Source organism: Coregonus lavaretus, assembly GCF_964263955.1.
Source record: "Coregonus lavaretus genome assembly, chromosome: 7".
Classification (NCBI taxonomy): Eukaryota; Metazoa; Chordata; class Actinopteri; order Salmoniformes; family Salmonidae; genus Coregonus; species Coregonus lavaretus.
The window spans coordinates 39,831,142-39,850,003 of NC_139994.1; the positions used below are offsets into that span (position 1 = coordinate 39,831,142).

At 42.4% G+C, this 18,862-nt stretch overlaps 1 protein-coding gene across 1 annotated transcript in view; it reads left to right on the forward strand.

The window, feature by feature from the left end:
- Positions 1-6,717: 6,717 nt before the first annotated feature.
- LOC311132418 (sodium/potassium/calcium exchanger 2-like) overlaps positions 6,718-18,862 on the forward strand; it is a gene marked incomplete at both ends in the record, with an annotated part of 215,102 nt that continues 202,957 nt past the window's right edge. The window contains one exon of the mRNA XM_084165705.1: positions 6,718-7,632. Coding sequence (XP_084021831.1) covers positions 6,718-7,632 — 915 coding nt within the window. The remainder of the gene's footprint in view (positions 7,633-18,862) is intronic.

Genomic DNA, 18,862 nt, shown 5'->3' on the forward strand with positions numbered 1-18,862 from the left:
CTGGTGCACTACCAAACGGTAGACGACAGAACCTGCAGAGCCCATTGTGTGTCAAGACGGTCAGCAGCTCTTTTTACTTTTCATCCACATACATCTGCATTTCCAGAGGTCGATTTTTGCTAAACTTTTGACCTCCAGCTAAGCCTGTGAAAAGGTTGTCGATGTGTGGTAGCGGATGCTGCTCAGCGGACAACACAGGGTTAACTTTGGCTGTTTCTCAATATGCATACTACCGTGCGCCACACTCTCATGCTCAAAGTGTATTCTCCGAGGACGTTCTCTTGAGTACGTTCTTGTGAGGATGAGAGTGTGGAGAACGCATAAAACATTTCATTTGAGAAGCACTCGCACTCCCCCTACTGTATTACCTCACGTTGCATCTCCCCATTCACTGAACCTTCTTCCAGCCAGGACAATGCCACAATAGAGACGAACAAGATATATATATAAACAGTACTAGTCAAAAGTTTGGACACCTATTCATTCAAGGGTTTTTCTTTATTTTGATTATTTTCTACATTGTAGAATAATAGTGAGGACATCAAAACTATAAAATAACACATATGGAATCATGTAGTAACCAAAAAAGTGTTAAACAAATATATATATTTGAGATTATTCTACTGCTTTGCACACTGTTCGCATTCTCTCAACCAGCTTCACCTGGAATGCTTTTCCAACTGTCTTGAAGGAGTTCCCACATATGTTGAGCACTTGTTGGCTGCTTTTCCTTCACTCTGTGGTCCGACTCATCCCAAACCATCTCAATTTGGTTGAGGTCGGGGGATTGTGGAGGCCAGGTCATCTGATGCAGCACTCCATCACTCTCCTTCTAGGTAAAATAGCCCTTACACAGCCTGGAGGTGTGTTGAGTCATTGTCCTGTTGAAAAACAAATGATAGTCCCACTAAGCCCAAACCAGATGGGATGGCGTATTGCTGCAGGATGCTGTGGTAGCCATGCTGGTTAAGTGTGCCTGGAATTCTAAATAAATCACAGACAGTGTCACCAGCAAAGCACCCCCACACTATAACACCTCCTCCTCCATGCTTCACGGTGGGAAATACATCGTTTTGCGAACGTATTCACCCCTCTTGGCATTTTTCCTATTTTGTTGCCTTACAACCTGGAATTAAAATAGATTTTTTTGGGGGGTTTGTATCATTTGATTTACACAACATGCCTACCACTTTGAATATGCAAAATATTGTTTTATTGTGAAGCAAACAAGAAATAAGACAAAAAAACAGAACTTGAGTGTGCATAACTATTCACTACCCCAAAGTCAATACTTTGTAGAGCCAACTTTTGCAGCAATTACAGCTGCAAGTCTCTTGGCGTATGTCTCTATAAGCTTGGCACATCTAGCAACTGGGATTTTTGCCTATTCTTCAAGGCGAAACTGCTCCAGCTCCTTCAAGTTGGATGGGTTCCGCTGGTGTACAGCAATCTTTAAGTCATACCACAGATTCTCAATTGGATTGAGGTCTGGGCGTTGACTAGGCCATTCCAAGACATTTAAATGTTTCCCCTTAAATCACTTGAGTGTTGCTTTAGCAGTATGCTTAGGGTCATTGTCCTTCTGGAAGGTGAACCTCCATCCCAGTCTCAAATTTCTAGAAGACTGAAACAGGTTTCCCTCAAGAATTTCCCTGTATTTAGCGCCATCCATCATTCCTTCAATTCTGACCAGTTTCCCAGTCCCTGCCGATGAAAAACATCCTCACAGCATGATGCTACCACCACCATGCTTCACTGTGGGGATGGTGTTCTCGGGGTGATGAGAGGTGGTGGGTTTGCGCCAGTCTCATCTGACCAGAGTACCTTCTTCCATATGTTTGGGGAGTCTCCCACATGCCTTTTGGCGATGTTTGTTTAAGCAATGGCTTTTTTCTGGCCACTTTTCCGTAAAGCTCAGCTCTGTGGAATGTACGGCTTAAAGTGGTCCTATGGACAGATACTCCAATCTCCGCTGTGGAGCTTTGCAGCTCCTTCAGGGTTATCTTTGGTCTCTTTGTTGCCTCTCTGATTAAAGCCCTCCTTGCCTGGTCCGTGAGTTTTGGTGGGCGGCCCTCTCTTGGCAGGTTGGTTGTGGTGCCATATTCTTTCAATTTTTTAATAATGGATTTAATGGTGCTCCGTGGGATGTTCAAAGTTTCAGATATTTTTTTATAACCCAACCCTGATCTGTACTTCTCCACAACTTTGTCCCTGACCTGTTTGGAGAGCTCCTTGGTCTTCATGGTGCCGCTTCCTTGGTGGTGCCCCTTGCTTAGTGGTGTTGCATCCTCTGGGGCCTTTCAGAACAGGTGTATATTTACATTTTAGTCATTTAGCAGACGCTCCTATCCAGAGCGACTTACAGTTAGTGAGTGCATACATGATTTTTTATTTTTTTCATACTGGCCCCCCGTGGGAATCGAACCCACAACCCTGGCGTTGCTAATGCCATGCTCTACCAACTGAGCTACATCCCTGCCGGCCATTCCCTCCCCTACCCTGGACGACGCTGGGCCAATTGTGCGCCGCCCCATGGGTCTAATTATGTGACTTCTGAAGGTAATTGGCTGCACCAGATCTTAATTAGGGGCTTCATAGCAAAGGAGGTGAATACATATGAATGCACCACATTTCCGTTATTTATTTTTTTGAATTTTTTTAAACAATTTTTTTTTCATTCTTTTCACTTCTCCAATTTCGACTATTTTGTGTATGTCCATTACATGAAATCCAAATAAAAATCTATTTAAATTACAGGTTGTAATGCAACAAAATACTTTTGCAAGGCACTGTACACATGTGGAGATCATCCGTTCACCCACACAGCGTCTCACAAAGACACGGCGGTTGGAACAAAAAATCTCCAATTTGGACTCCAGACCAAAGGACAGATTTCCACTGGTCTAATGTCCATTGCTCGTGTTTCTTGGCCCAAGCAAGTCTCTTCTTCTTATTGGTGTCCTTAAGTAGTGGGTTTTTTTCAGCAATTCGACCATGAAGGCCTGATTCACACAGTCTCCTCTGAATAGTTGATTTTGAGGTGAGTCTGTTACTTGAACTCTGTGAAGCATTTATTTGGGCTGCAATTTCTGAGGCTGGTAACTCTAATTAACTTATCCTCTGCAGCAGAGTTAACTCTGGGACTTCCTTTCCTGTGGCGGTCCTCATGAGAGCCAGTTTCATCATAGTGCTTGATCGTTTTTGCAACTGCACTTGAAGAAACTTGAAATGTTCCATATTGACTGTCCTTCATGTCTTAAAGTAATGATGAACTGTCATTTTTCTTTGCTTATTTGAGCTGTTCTTGCCATAATATGGACTCGGTCTTTTACCAAATATATATATCTTCTGTATACCCCACTACCTTGTCACAACACAACTGATTGGCTCAAACGCATTAAGAACGAAAGAAATTCCACAAATTAACTTTTAAGAAGGCACACCTGTTAATTGAAATGCATTCCAGGTGACTACCTCATGAAGCTGGTTGAGAGAATACCAAGAGTGTGCAAAGCTGTCATCAAGGCAAAGGGTGGCTATTTGAAGAATCTCAAATGTAAAATATATTTTGATTTGTTTAACACTTTTTTGTTACTACATGATTCCATATGTGTTATTTCATAGTTGTGATATCTTCACTATTATTCTACAATGTAGAAAATGGTAGAAATTAAGAAAAACCCTTGAAGGAGCAGGTGTTCTAAAACTTTGGACCGGTAGTGTATATATATATTTTTACCTTTTCTATTTAACTGTATACACAAAGCAAACATTTGACCTTATTATCAGCTAGATATATGTGAGCTAGCTAGTTAAACAGGCAAAAATTATCTAAAACTAATGTTATGCAAGGTAGATGTCAATTCTTCATGGCTAGTTAGCTAGCCAATTAGCCCTATTGACTTACCCATTCACTGAACCTTCTTCCAGCCAGGACAATGGCAATAGAGACAAAACAAGATATACACAAAGCAAACGTTTTACTTAATTATGTGAATCGTAATAACCTTTGGCAAGGTTAGATTAATTTCAGTCAATAGTCTCGTTTCTCTAGCTTCACTCTGTATCCCACATACTAGTCTGTCTGTAAACATTGTCACTGATTCTCCCTCTCCCTGATTTCTTCTGTGGAACCTTAACCTTTCAGCAATAACTAGTGGTTTTGGTGAAAAGTGTCCTTTAAATATTTCCACAATATCCCCAAACGTCTTATTACCCAGCCTGTCTAGCTATAGCAGGCTGCATAGTAAAGATAATTTGTTCTTTCGACATGGTGGAATCTTTTTGTGTCGGTAAAATACATTATGCGAGAAATGGCTATGGAAACACCTTTATGTGCAAATATTGATATAATAACCATCATATCGAAGTAAACTTGGAGTCATGCGATGATACGGTGTGTGGTCCTCCCACTACGACTCAGGAAACCATGCAGTTTATTAGGCTACTGATGAAATAAGTTATGATGAACTTCACAGGGTGGTGAAAGTGGACAGTGATCTTGATGCTCCTTTCCAATAAATATCTAAGGTCTTATTTTAGTGACATGATGATCGATGCTTGACTGCCGTTTCATAAATAAAAATATTATTGCTCTTAGGCTATCCATAATATTCTCATCATGTAGACTCGCACAACTTTCACGCACAACCTGCCCGCACTGTATCTGCGAGCTGTTGGCTAGAGCGCACGTGCCAAGACCATAGTAGGCACACTTGCTATTTAATGCAACAGTTTTTGTGACAAAACTATCGGTAGAGTTGAAAATGCGATGGAAACATTAACTTTTTATTTTTATTTGGTACATGAAAACTTAAGCGAATAAATACATTTTGTGTGCACTATGTCATCACACAGTGATTTTTATCCACAACAAGTCTGTTTGGTGGAAACACACCACTGGTGGGAAAATGTGCATATTTTCTTTATGCGTTTTTTTAAATTAAATTTTCACATGAAAATCAGTCACCAATTCGATCGAAACCTAGCTAATGTCATTTGCAAAAACAAAATATTCTAACCGTTCTGCATGTACAGTATATGAGCTCCGCTGTTCAATACTTTCATTAAACTGTTCCCAACAGTTCCAGACATTTTTCGTTTCTCAATAGGATCCTGATTGTCATTCACTTCAATATTGTCCTCAACCAAGGCTATATTTTCCTCAGTCACATGATCTTCATTCGCTTCACTCACTGACGTTTCTTCCTCAAGTTCTCTCATTGAGCAGTTGAATAAATGTCCTTTCCTTGACTCACTCTATATTCCACCCTTTTCAATTACGCTGTTTTCCCGCTCCGACGTCCGTCTCAAATCCTTTTCTGCCATCCATGATGATGCTAACTCTCTCTTAGCTAGCTCAGCAAAGCACTTGCCTCTGCTAGCAATAGACTGTGCTAACATTTGCTTAGACTGTACCACGGAAAATAACAGTTTTAAACTTGTAAAAACCAACTGCTTCCGCATAGAATAGTTCCCGTAGTTTCAGACTTCCTCGTCGCTATTTTTTTGTTATGTCTCGTGGGGTTAATAACCACATCTATATAACAATTCAGTAATGATGAGACAGGAGACAGAAATTCAGTTCAACCATTTATCCAGAATGTGATCATCATCCTCTGTAGCTCAGCTGGTAGAGCATGGCGCTTGTAACGCCAAGGTAGTGGGTTCGATCCCCGGGACCACCCATACACAAAAATGTATGCACGCATCTGCAAGCGTCTGCTAAATGGCATATTGTTATTATTATTATATTAACACACATATTACACATAATGCTCTACATCACAACTACGGTAAGTATGGAGGTGCAAATGGTACAACCTTAATACATAACACAGATGATCTGCTTTCAACGCCGCAATTTAATCGTATAGTAGGCTAGTCTGTAACGATAACCTTTATAAAGGTATCACTGAATTTCGATTTATTTCAAGGGCATTTGGTGCATCACATTGCGAGTAGGCCTATAATTTTGTAGAATTCCGCTATTTGCATACATTTCACCTGGATACCATGCCATTAGTAGGGTTCCTTTTTTAAATGAATATTATATATTGGATCCTCTCTGTCCAAGTAGGCCTCATTGTAAATAATTACAGAGTATGGTAGCTACATAGATTCATGTCCCTATTAAATTCCATGTTATTATTAGCCTATATCTGGGTGTAGTTTACAATGCATGTGACAAGCAATTAGTATATTATGAATTCAAACATTTGTATATTTTTTTCAATGTTATATGCTTATTTCTGAAAATATAAAGCAGGATATAGCTATTCCCTCAATTCCCCTGCCTCTGAACCCATGTATCGCCAGTATACATGTATCATAGCATAGGCCTAAATACCACAATGAAACAAATAACAAATAAAAACATGGGATAACCCCTGGTCAGGACTACATTGACATTGTGGTGTTAAATTCACTACAGAATTGAGGTAGGCATGTGACAGCTAATAGTTTTATTGGTGTGTGTGAGTTCTACATGTTGACCCTTCCTCCTTTTCTTTTTCTCTTTCATTTCTATCGAAATCTTGTTTTTAGAGGCTAATATGAAGACATCGTTTGGCAAGCCAGACCCTGGACTTCTGGAATCCTCTCATGTTGTTTGAAGCCTAAGGCAGGACCATGCATTGTGTCTGTTGAAAAACAGTCCACCCTCTTTCTACCCAACCATTGAGAGTGAAGACACACGCACACACACACACCACAGTGATGAGTTTGGACCAGACCTGCTTGGATATGGTGGTGCAAAGGCCCTTTCTGGGTGCAACATGTAATAGGCACCGCCACCAGAACCTGTGCAGAAAGATGAGGCCCATACGAATCCTGGGTTTTATATTCAGCCTGGTAGCCATAAGCGCTATCTCCTTTTCCTTCAGTGCCTTGACCTTGAGCTCAGGGACCTACTCAGAGCCGCTCATGCCTCAGGAGGCCATCCTTCAGTCTGGCCCGACTCCACACAGGACTCTACTTTCCACCCAGCACCAAAGGGACCCCAATGTCTCAGCCGACATTCCCGTGGCCATGAGGTCTTCGGCAGACGGCAACGAGAGCCAGGGGGACTACCCCACGGACCTGTTCACCCTGGAGGAGAGGCGCCAGGGCGCTGTGGTGCTCCACATGTTTGGGATGCTGTACATGTTCATCTCTTTAGCCATTGTGTGTGATGAGTTTTTCGTGCCCGCTCTGACAGTCATCACAGAGAAGCTGGCCATCTCTGATGATGTGGCGGGGGCCACCTTCATGGCGGCAGGTGGGTCGGCGCCGGAGCTCTTCACTTCAGTCATCGGTATATTCATCTCCCACAGCAATGTGGGCATCGGGACTATTGTGGGCTCAGCTGTGTTCAACATTCTCTTTGTCATTGGAATGTGCGCCATCTTCTCCAGGGAGATCCTCAATCTGACCTGGTGGCCCCTCTTCCGTGACGTTTCCTTCTACATCATGGACCTGATCATGCTCATCTGTTTCTTCCTGGATAACTACATCTCCTACTGGGAAAGTATTGTGCTACTCTCAGCCTATGCCACCTATGTGATCTTTATGAAGTTCAACAGCAACGTGGAGGGCTTCGTGAAAGGCTGCATGAACAAGAATCAAGTGGTGGAGGTGGAAGTGCAGCCCAAGGTGAGTCTGTTCATCTATTTCCCTATTTTTCTTTATCTCTCTTTCCTGTCAGAGCTTCATCACCATTTCCTCTGCCTCTCTATCTTTCAAATGAATTTCACCATTTGAATCTAGCGGTTAGAATCTCAGATCACAAGTATTGTACAATACAACAATACACAAACGTAACAATAAAAAGTTGGCTCTGTGACGTTACCAGGTAACGGATAGACTTGACCTTTTATGGGATAAGCCCCCCTCCATCCCCAGCCACCAACCCTCTACACACACGCACATGCTCACACACACAGCCTACGAAGCGATGGGTCAATCCAAAATGTATATTTCATAATACCTCTTTAAATTGTACTCAGTTATATTGCTTTACATGCTGTACTCGATTGCATACACAATTTCCAGAGTGGAATTGTAACTAGTTTTTGAGTTATGATACACTTCATGAGTACAACCAATAAATGATTGTGAAAATGCAGTCAGAGCTCCCAGAACTTCCTCTACAGGTGATTTGCTGGACATGCAATGGTGCAAGTAAAAACAAATCCTCAAACCACAAAATGCAAGGTTTGAAATTACAACAATACTCCAACACACTCCAGCCGAAGCTTGACATTGCGCATGGTGATATTAGGCTTGTGTGCGGCTGCTCGGCCATGGAAACCCATTTCATGAAACTCCCGACGAACAGTTCTTGTGCTGATGTTGCTTCCAGAGGAAGTTTGGAACTCGGTAGTGAGTGTTGCAACCGAGGACAGATGATTGTTACGCCCTACGCGCTTCAGCACTCGGCGGTCCCGTTCTGTGAGCTTGTGTGGCCTACCACTTCGCGGCTGAGCCGTTGTTGCTCCTAGACATTTCCAATTCACAATAACATCACTTACAGTTGACCAGGGCAGCTAAAGCAGGGCAGAAATGTGAAGAACTGACTTGTTGGAAAGGTGACATCCTATGACGGTGCCACGTTGAAAGTCACTGAGCTCTTCAGTACGGGCCACTCTACTGCCAATATTTGTCTATGGAGATTGCATGGCTGTGTACTCGATTGTATACACCTGTCAGCAACGGTGTGGCAGAAATAGCCAAATCCACAAATTTGAAGGGGTGTCCACATACTTTTGTATGTATAGTGTAAGTTCAGGAGTAAAAATTTGCATAAGAAGTCACATAATAAGTTAAATGGATTCACTCTTTGTGCAATAATGGTGCTTAACATGATTTTTGAACGACTACCTTATCTCTGTAACCCACACATACAATTATCTGTAAGGTCCCTCAGTCAAGCAGTGAATTTCAAACACAGATTCAACCACAAGGACCAGAGAGGTTTTCCAATGCCTTGTAAAGATGGGCACCTATTGGTAGATGGGTAAAAAGAAAAAAGAAGCAGGCATTGAATATCCCTTTGAGCATGGTGAAGCTATTAATTACACTTTGAATGGTGTATCAATACACCCAGTCACTACAAAGATACAGGTGTCCTTCCTAACTCAGTTGCCGGAGAGGAAGGAAACCGCTTAAGGATTTCACCATGAGGCCAATGGTGACTTTAAAACAGTTACAGAGTTGAATGGCAGTGATAGGAGTAAAACTGAGGATGGATCAACAACATTGTAGTTACTCCACAATACTGACCTAAATGACAGAGTGAAAAGAAGGAAGCCTGTACAGAATTCAAATATTCCAAAACATGCTTCCTGTTTACAATATGGCACTAAAGTAAAACTTTTTTTAAATGGCAAAGAAATTAACTTTATGTTCTAAATACAAAGTGTTATGTTTGGGGCAAATCCAACACAATAGTTCTATACCACTCTTCATATTTTCAAGCATGGTGGTGGCTGCATCATGTTATGGGTATGTATGCTTGTCATCGGCAAGGACTGGGGAGTTTGTGTAAAAAGTGAAGGGATATTAATACTTTCTGAAGGCATTGTATATCCTAGAAATGCACACTGTAGTAATTACATGGAAAATGTAGGTACCAGCGTCAAAAATAAATCCTAGTAATAAAAAAAGGGAAATGGAACATGGAGACTGTTTTCTTTGTACAATGTCTGATGAAAACGCAACATTTCATGAATTTATTTTCACACAAATTACCCAACACAGTCACCATTTATTCTTCAGAAAAAAATATTGCATATTTTCTATTTTTATAAAACAAAATAAAGCAGTTTTTTTCTTCACATTCCTCTAGTGACATTACACTACAAATCAAAGATTCTCAGATATTTTCAGACTTCAAAAGTGTTCTTCTGTTGAGATGGCATTGGCCTGCACCACCCAAGCTGCCACACAGTATTCCTCTGTGGGATTAATAAAAATGCCAGTGTCATTCTAGGTTAAGCTGGACAAATTGTGTCCCAGTTTGACAAACAATCCCTGGAAATATACGGAATCTCTACAAACCATATTTCATTTGACAATGTCAAAGGAAGGTCTGTTTTGAAATGGGTTTAAATAAATATAAAAATGCAGATATCCAAAAGATGTTAGATCTCAGTCCTCAAAGTATGATTATTAGAAATTATTAGTAGACTTTTATAAATACCTTCCGTATGATGATTACAAGCCCCATTGTAATAGGAGTAGCAGTTTCTTACTCCATCTGTCTTTCAGACTCTTTCATTAAGAAATTCTAATAATCTTGAAATACTCCCTCGGGTTAAATTATGGTGTAAAATATTTTTTGTTTATTCACAAATAATGACTGGTATCTTCCTTGTGATACATGTATATCTATAGGAATCTATTGACTTCACAGAGCATAGAATGCTATCTTCAATGATACTGGAGGGCAAAGGGAATATATTCCATAGCAATTTGATACAGTTGTTGAGATTATCCGGATGGATTTAGGTTACTTTGTGACACGAGATGGAAATTAGTTTTTGAGATATGATCCCAGAAAGCTTTTACTGTAAAGCTTTAAATAAATGAGGATTTACTTTAAGTACATAAAGGATATTTCATCAGTCACACGACACAATACTGGGAATCGAACATCCAAGAGACTCTACGATTCACATACTGGAGCTTTCAAGGATGGTTAGGTGCTTGATATGTTCATGCCCAAGTGAGAATCTAATAACAAAGCTTTCAAAATGTAAGGAGGTCTTGAAAATTGGTGTGTTTTGTCTATAGTGATGTATTTTGGCTTCTGGCTGCTACTAGTGAGTGAAATAAACCTAATAAGAATCCAACAGGGAGTGCCAGAGCAAAGAGGAGATTCGGGTTGACCTTGAGATGACTGGAGAAAATAACAGAACAACAAGTCCAAAAAGGTGGTAGACAGATGAGTCGATCAACCATGCTTGTCTCTGTTCTCATCTCCATATCTCAATCATTGCTCATGGCAGATTTCATGCCTCCACCACTGCCCTCTTGGCTACAGACCAACATGTGTTTGACTCTGAGCTGTTATTTATTTAATTTTTTTATTTATTTTATTTATTTAACCTTTATTTAACCAGGTAAGCCAGTTGAGAAAAAGTTTATTTACAACTGCGACCTGGCCAAGATAAAGCAAAGCAGTGCGATTAAAAACAACAACACAGAGTTACATATGGGGTAAAAAAAATTAAGTCAAAAAATACAACAGAAAATATATATACAGTGTGTGCAAGTGTAGCAAGAATACTTCAGAAAGTATTCATACCCCTTGACTTATTCCACATTTTGTTGTCTTACATTCGAAATTGATTAAATATATATTTTTTTAATCTCACCCATCTACCCCATAATGGAAAACATGTTTTTGGAAATGTTTGCTATTTTTTTGAAAATGAAATACAGAAATATCTCATTTACATAAGTATTCACACCCCTGAGTCAATACTTTTTTAAGCACCTTTGGCAGGCTTTACAGCTGTAAGTCTTTCTGGGTACGTCTCTAAGAGCTTTCCACACCTGGATTGTGCAACATTTGCCCATTATTATTTTCAAAATTCTTCAAGCTCTGTCAAATTGGTTGTTGATCATTGCTAGACAACCATTTTCAGGTCTTGCCATAGCTTTTGAAGTAGATTTAAGTCAAAACTGTAACTCAGCCACACAAATTCACTGTCTTCATGGTAAGCAACTCCAGTGTAGATTTGGCCTTTGGTGTTTTAGGTTATTGTCCTGCTGAAAGGGGAATTCATCTCCCAGTGTCTGGGATTTTGCCTGTGCTTAGCACCCTTCCATTTATTTTTTATACTAAAAAACTCCCCAGTTCTTAATGATTACAAGCATACCCATAATATGGAGAGTGGTACTCAGTAATGTGTTGTATTGGATTTTCCCCAAACATAAAATATTGTAGGCACACAGAGTGAGTCCATGCAACTTATTATGTGACTTGTTAAGCATATTTTACTTCTGAACTTATTTATGCTTGCCATAACAGAGGGGTTGAATACTTATTTACTCAAGATATTTCAGCTTTTCATTTTTTATTAATTTGTAAAGATTTTGAAAAACATAATTCAACAGTGACAAAATAAATCTCAATTTAATTCATTTTAAATTCCGGCTGTAACACAACAAAATGTGGAAAAAGTAAATGGGTGTGAATACTTTCTGAATGCACTGTATACTGTAGCTGTACGTATTAGTGATATGATATACTGTAGTTGTATTTGGATGTTACAGTGGAAATAAATTATATTTTATAGTCCAAGCCTCTAAGCTATTGAGTTACAAATTGATATTATTAGAACATGATTTTCTAAATATATCTATGGGACTGAGAGTACTTAACGCTTGTGTTATTTAAAGATTTAATTGGTAAAGGTGATATAGAACTGTAGATGTGTGTTAGATTTTGTGTAAGTCATTATGGCAATATACAAAAGTATGTGGACACGCCTTCAAATTAGTGGATTCGGATATTTCAGCCACACCCATTGCTGACAGGTGTATAAAATTGAGCACACAGCCATGCAATCTCCATAGACAAACATTGGCAGTAGAATGGCATTACTGAAGAGCTCAGACTTTCAACATGGCACCATCATAGGATTTAATAAATTAGGAAACACAAAATTGGCACTGGTCCCCATTCCTTGCACATAATGCAGATCATCATGACCATAGGATCATGACACTTGGCTGCTGATCCGAATATAATAGCATAGTTGAGTTTCCATGTGGCATCTGCATACCAGCCATTTGATCTCAATCAGTTTCATGGGGATATGCATTTAGATCTTCTTGTTATATACAGTGTTGTTTTGAATAATGTACAATGAACAATTTTTAGAGCAGATGGTGTCAACAAACTGTAGCATAGCCTCTTTGTATTTTGCCTAGTGGCACGCTGTTGTGTTTTGGCCACATTAGTAAAAAATGTGGTGGTGTTTTTGTCTTACAGTAACTAAACTATTCTATTATATTCGGTTCTGTTATGTAGAATACTATCATTATGTGATCTTGCAGACATTGATTCAGCTTTGATCTAACTTAATTAAACAAGCACCATTCTCCTGATTAGCCTGTTCTCTACGCGTAGTGGAGAATATTTTATTTTTTATTTTTTTATTTTTCCTTTATTTAACTAGGCAAGTCAGTTAAGAACAAATTCTTATTTACAATGACGGCCTACACCGGCCAAACCCGGACGACGCTGGGCCAATTGTGCGCCGCCCTATCATGTTCTTCCTCTTTAAGGAATACCTGAGATAAGATAAAGTAATCCTTCAACCCCCCCCCCCCCCTTACCCCCCCCCCCAAAAAAAAAATATATATATATATTGTAAAGTGGTTATCCCACTGGCTATAAGGTGAATGCACCAATTTGTAAGTCGCTCTGGATAAGAGCGTCTGCTAAATGACGTAAATGTAAATGCATAATATACACATGCAAAGAACATGATTCACACATGCTCAGAATGTGATCTGCACATGCCAGAAGCTTTGGGAACTATACTTCCCGCTGATATGATTGCGCCTGTTTTCCTTATGTAAAGTGCTACTGAACTTTGTCCTTTTAGACAACATTTGCATAAGAGCATAAATCCCCTCAAGCATTTATCAGAGTTAGGATTGTAGGCCTTCTTAGCCCAGTAACTAGACAAATATCTAGTGAAGAATGATTAAGACATCCTTTCTTGTAGCACAAGGTCATGACCTTAGACATGCAGTAACACGGACATCCGGTAGTAATAGCGCACATGGGGTGAGGATTCCCTAAAGCAATAGCATGACAGTGTGTTGTCCCCATACTGTCTCACACAGTGCTGCCATAAGCATAAAATAGACAGGGAGAGCAGAAGGAGGGGGGCACATGGTGAAAACTCAAAGACAGAACTGAGCCTTCAGTTGGTGATTGGCATTCTGCCATCGCCATGGCGATGAGACAGGCTCAGGCGAGGCGACTTGTGCTGTGATCATGAGGTTTGGCAAGATCTGTAACACCAACAGGGTGCTAATGAGAACATTGGGTGCCACAGAGAGTGTGAGGTCCCCTGTAGCTCAGTTGGTAGAGCATGGCGCTTGCAACGCCAGGGTTGTGGGTTCGTTTCCCACAGGGGGCCAGTATGAAAAATGTATGCACTCACTAAACTGTAAGTCGCTCTGGATAAGAGTGTCTGCTAAATGACTAAAATGTAAGAACCTGGGAGTGCTATGGTTGATCTTATAAACTGGGCTTTTCATAACTAATCTATTTCCAAACCAGTGGTGTCACGCCCTGGCTCTGGGGACTCTAATATTTTGAGCCAGGGTGTGTAAAGTACATGTGTTTTGTTCTAGGTTTCACATTCTAGTATTGTTTGTCTATGTTGGCCAGTGTGGTTCTCAATCAGAGGCAACGTGATTCAGCTGTTGCTTGTTGTCTCTGATTGAGAACCATACGTTTCCCCACAGAGTTTGTGGGATTTTGTTTCTAGTCTGTTGTGTTAGACCGTGAACTGTCACGTTTTCGTTTTGTTGTGTTTGATCGTGTCTCTATTAAAGAGTATGTTTGCCTGCAACGCTGCGCCTTGGTCCTCATCTCTGTTCGACGAGCGTGACAGAAGATCCCACCAGAACTGGACCAAGCAGCCTAGTGAGGAGCAGAGAGGGTGGACTTGGGAACAGTGGAGGAAGAGCTTCGACTGGGTCAAGCCGAATGAGGAGCTGAATGGCGGGAATTGGAAGCAGAAGAGCGAGAGTTGGGCGAGAACCATAGAGGCCTGGCCCACGGGGAAGAGAGACTCCCAGAAATTTTTTAGGGGGGGGCTCACGACGTCGGGGCAGCAGGAGGCCGCGATAGAGCGGCCCAGCGGGTTAGCAGAGGAGGCCGCCAGGTTACGGGGGCCACTGGTCGAAGAGGGGATGGAAGGTGTAGAGGCACGGCGAGAGGTACTGGGGTGTGTTGCCAGTCCGGTCCGGCCTGTTCCTGATCCCCACGTAGGGCCAGTGGTGTGTGTTCCCAGTACGGTCCGGCCTGTTCCTGCCACTCGCACCAAGTCTACGGTGCGCGTCGCCAGCTCGGCCCGGCCTGTTCCTGCTCCCCGCACCAAGCCTGTGGTGCGCTTCGTCAGCCCGGTCCGGCCCGCTCCTGCTCCCCGCACCAAGTCAGTGGTGCGCTTCGTCAGCCCGGTCCGGCCCGCTCCTGCTCCCCGCACCAAGTCAGTGGTGTGTTTCGTCAGCCCGGCTCGGCCCGTTCCTGCTCCCCGCACCAAGTCAGTGGTGCGTTTCGTCAGCCCGGTCCGGCCCGCTCCTGCTCCCCGCACCAAGTCAGTGGTGCGTTTCGTCAGCCCGGCTCGGCCCGTTCCTGCTCCCCGCACCAAGTCAGTGGTGCGCTTCATCAGCCCGGTCCGGCCCGCTCCTGCTCCCCGCACCAAGTCAGTGGTGCGCTTCGTCAGCCCGGTCCGGCCCGCTCCTGCTCCCCGCACCAAGTCAGTGGTGCGTTTCGTCAGGCCGGCTCGGCCCGCTCCTGCTCCTCACACCAAGCCAGTGGTGTGCGTCGTCAGTCCGGCACGGCCCGTGCCTGTTCCACTGGTGGCTGGTCCGGCACCGGTCAGATGCTTCACGCCGGAGCTAGAGCAATCCGCTCCACCAGTGTGCAGTCCAGCTCCGGCCAGCGGGGCCAGACCGGACCAGGGGTACTTTGGGGGGTTGGAGAGGGAGCGGGGATCAGGCCCGGAGCCGGATCCGCCGCCTAAGCGGAGTGCCCACCCGGTCCCTCCCCTGTGGTATTTGGTGGGCGCGGTCGGAGTCCGCGCCTTTAGGGGGGGGTACTGTCACGCCCTGGCTCTGGGGACTCTAATATGTTGAGCCAGGGTGTGTAAAGTATATGTGTTTTGTTCTAGGTTTCACATTCTACTATTGTTTGTCTATGTTGGCCAGTGTGGTTCTCAATCAGAGGCAACGTGATTCAGCTGTTGCTTGTTGTCTCTGATTGAGAACCATACTTTAGCAGCCTGTTTCCCCACAGAGTTTGTGGGATCTTGTTTCTAGTCTGTTGTGTTAGACCGTGAACTGTCACGTTTTCGTTTTGTTGTGTTTGATCGTGTCTCTATTAAAGAGTATGTTTGCCTGCAACGCTGCGCCTTGGTCCTCATCTCTGTTCGACGAGCGTGACAAGTGGTAACCATAGCACAAACCATAAGTCTTAGTTTTCAATGAAAGCGATACATTGGGAATGGGGAGTTGAATGCAATGGGTTTTGCTAAATTCACATTGGGCTGTCCAACAGAAAACTTGGATAAAAACTTAAAGCAAGGCATTCTGATTATGGATCCATCAACCAACTGACTATCAGTCTCAACCCCTCAGGAGACTGAAAAGATTTGGAATGGGTTCTCAGATCCTCAAAAAGTTATACTACTGCACCATCGAGAGCATCCTGACTGGTTGCATCACTGCCTGGTATGGCAACTGCTCGGCCTCCGACCGCAAGGCATTACAGAGGGTAGTGCGCACGGCCCAGTACATCACTGGGGCCAAGCTTCCTGTCATCCAGGACCTTTATACCAGGTGGTGTCAGAGGAAGGGCCTAAAAATTGTCAGACTCCAGCCACCCTAGTCATAGACTGTTTTCTCTGCTACCGTACCGGAGCGCCAAGTCTAGGTCCAAAAGGCTTCTTAACAGCTTCTACCCCCAAGCCATAAGACTCCTGAACAGCTAATCAAATGGCTACCCGGAATTGTCCCCCCACTGCTGCTACTCTCTGTTTATTATCTATGCATAGTCACTTTACCTACATGTACATATTACCTCAATTACCTCGACTAACCTTTACCCCCGCACATTGACTCTGTACCGGTACCCCCTGTATATAGCCTCGCTACTGTTTTACTGCTGCTATTTTTTACTTATCTATTTTTCACTTAACACTTATTTTCTTAAAACTTTATTGTTGGTTAAGGGCTTGTAAGTAAGCATTTCACTGTAAGGTCTACACCTGTTGTATTCGTCGCATGTGACAAATAACATTTGATTTGATTTGATAAGCAGCAACATTTCCCTCACATCAATTCTCCTTTTCAGTTTATTGAGAAGTCATTGCAAATAGATGTTATTTTTTCAGTTACTTACTGAATTGACTGCATTCAATTGGAATTGACCTCACCCTGTTGTAGGCGTCAAGGTTAGAAGGTTTTAGTGCTTTTGGTCACAGCTTGGGATCCAGGAATCTGTCCAATTTCAATTCTTGATATTTACCCATTGATTCTTGAAAAAGATCATTTATAAATTCCTCATGACCTTAGCACAACTGTCTTTCTCGATCATAACTTAAAATATAAGGTTTCAAATATGTTTAAAACTATCATGTTGATGTCATGGACTGACAGTCCTTGCATCTAGAGCTGTCTATGAATTTGAGAGGGTGTAACATTCCCTTTGTCCCATCTTATATATAACTATATACCAAAACAAGTGGCAGGGCAAATCCCAGAATGTAACTTTAACGAAGCATTCATAAACCCTTTAGTTTAAAAGACCTGCATAGATGCTTCACAAATCATCAATAAGCCAAGGTCATACTATATAAGGGTGATATCATCAGGTCATTAAATCTAGTGCTTTGCAGATTGTGACAATCTTTTTGCCACCCTTTATAGTATGACATTTGCTTTTAAATTATGTAAATAATTTATGTAGGCCGTATAAAGGACTTATGGAAATTTTGTAGATTTTTAAGATTTACTTTGTACTGAACCTGAATATCAGTCCGAGATGTATTTTAGATTTTCATTTATTTATTATAATTTTTTTTTGCTTTTTACCCCTTTTTTCTCCCCAATTTCGTGATATCCAAGTTAGTCTTATCCCATCGCTGCAACTCTCGTACGAACTCGGGACAGGCAAAGGTCGAGATCCATGCGTCCTCCGAAACACGACCCTGCCAAGCCGCACTGCTTCTTGACACACTGCTCGCTTAACCCGGAAGCCAGCCGCACCAATGTGTCGGAGGAAACACCGTACAACAGGCGACCGTGTCAGCCCGCCACAGGAGTCGCTAGAGCGGGATGGGACAAGGACATCCCAGCTGGCCAAACCATCCCCTAACCCAGACGACGCTGGGCCAATTGTGCGTCGCCTCATGGGTCTCCCGGTCGAGGCCGGCTGCGATACAGCCCGGGATCAAACCCGGGTCTCTAGGGACACCTCTAGTACTGCGATGCAGTGCCTTAGACCGCTGCGCCACTCGGTAGGCCTATTTTCGAAAATGTTAAGGATTTTATGCCCTATTGTGTAAAGTTAGAAAGTCCAGTGTTCATGTAACACCACCATTTGGTTTGTTAGTTTCTATGTCTTCCCTCTTTCTAGAAAACAATGATATTCTGTCACTTTGCATCTGGCAAAGAGTGCACATTGCTCAAGGTCTGGCACATGAAATGGAGAAAACTGGCGGCCGTTGTCAATTACTAGACGAGTCAGATATGCAACTCAATTTAACCCTGGGGGAAATGCATAACACCATCAATACTTCAAACTGAAACTGTCTGTCCCCACTTCCGCTTCGTGCTTGCCTCTGGAAAAGCCCTCCATTGGTCATCAGTTGGGCCCCCTGCAGTGTATTAACCAACTAAGGGTTCTATTCACACGTACTGTATCAGTATTATTTGCAACTCACTGTGTGACAGTAGACTGTTTCCTTGCTTCATCAAATGTATTCCATGATACGCCATCAGTCCAATTAACAAAACTACACAATACATACAGTTGAGTCGGAAGTTTACATACACCTTAGCCAAATTCATTTAAACTCAGTTGTCATGCGGTGAGGTGTATGTGTGGTGGAAGTCAGGCGCAGGACAC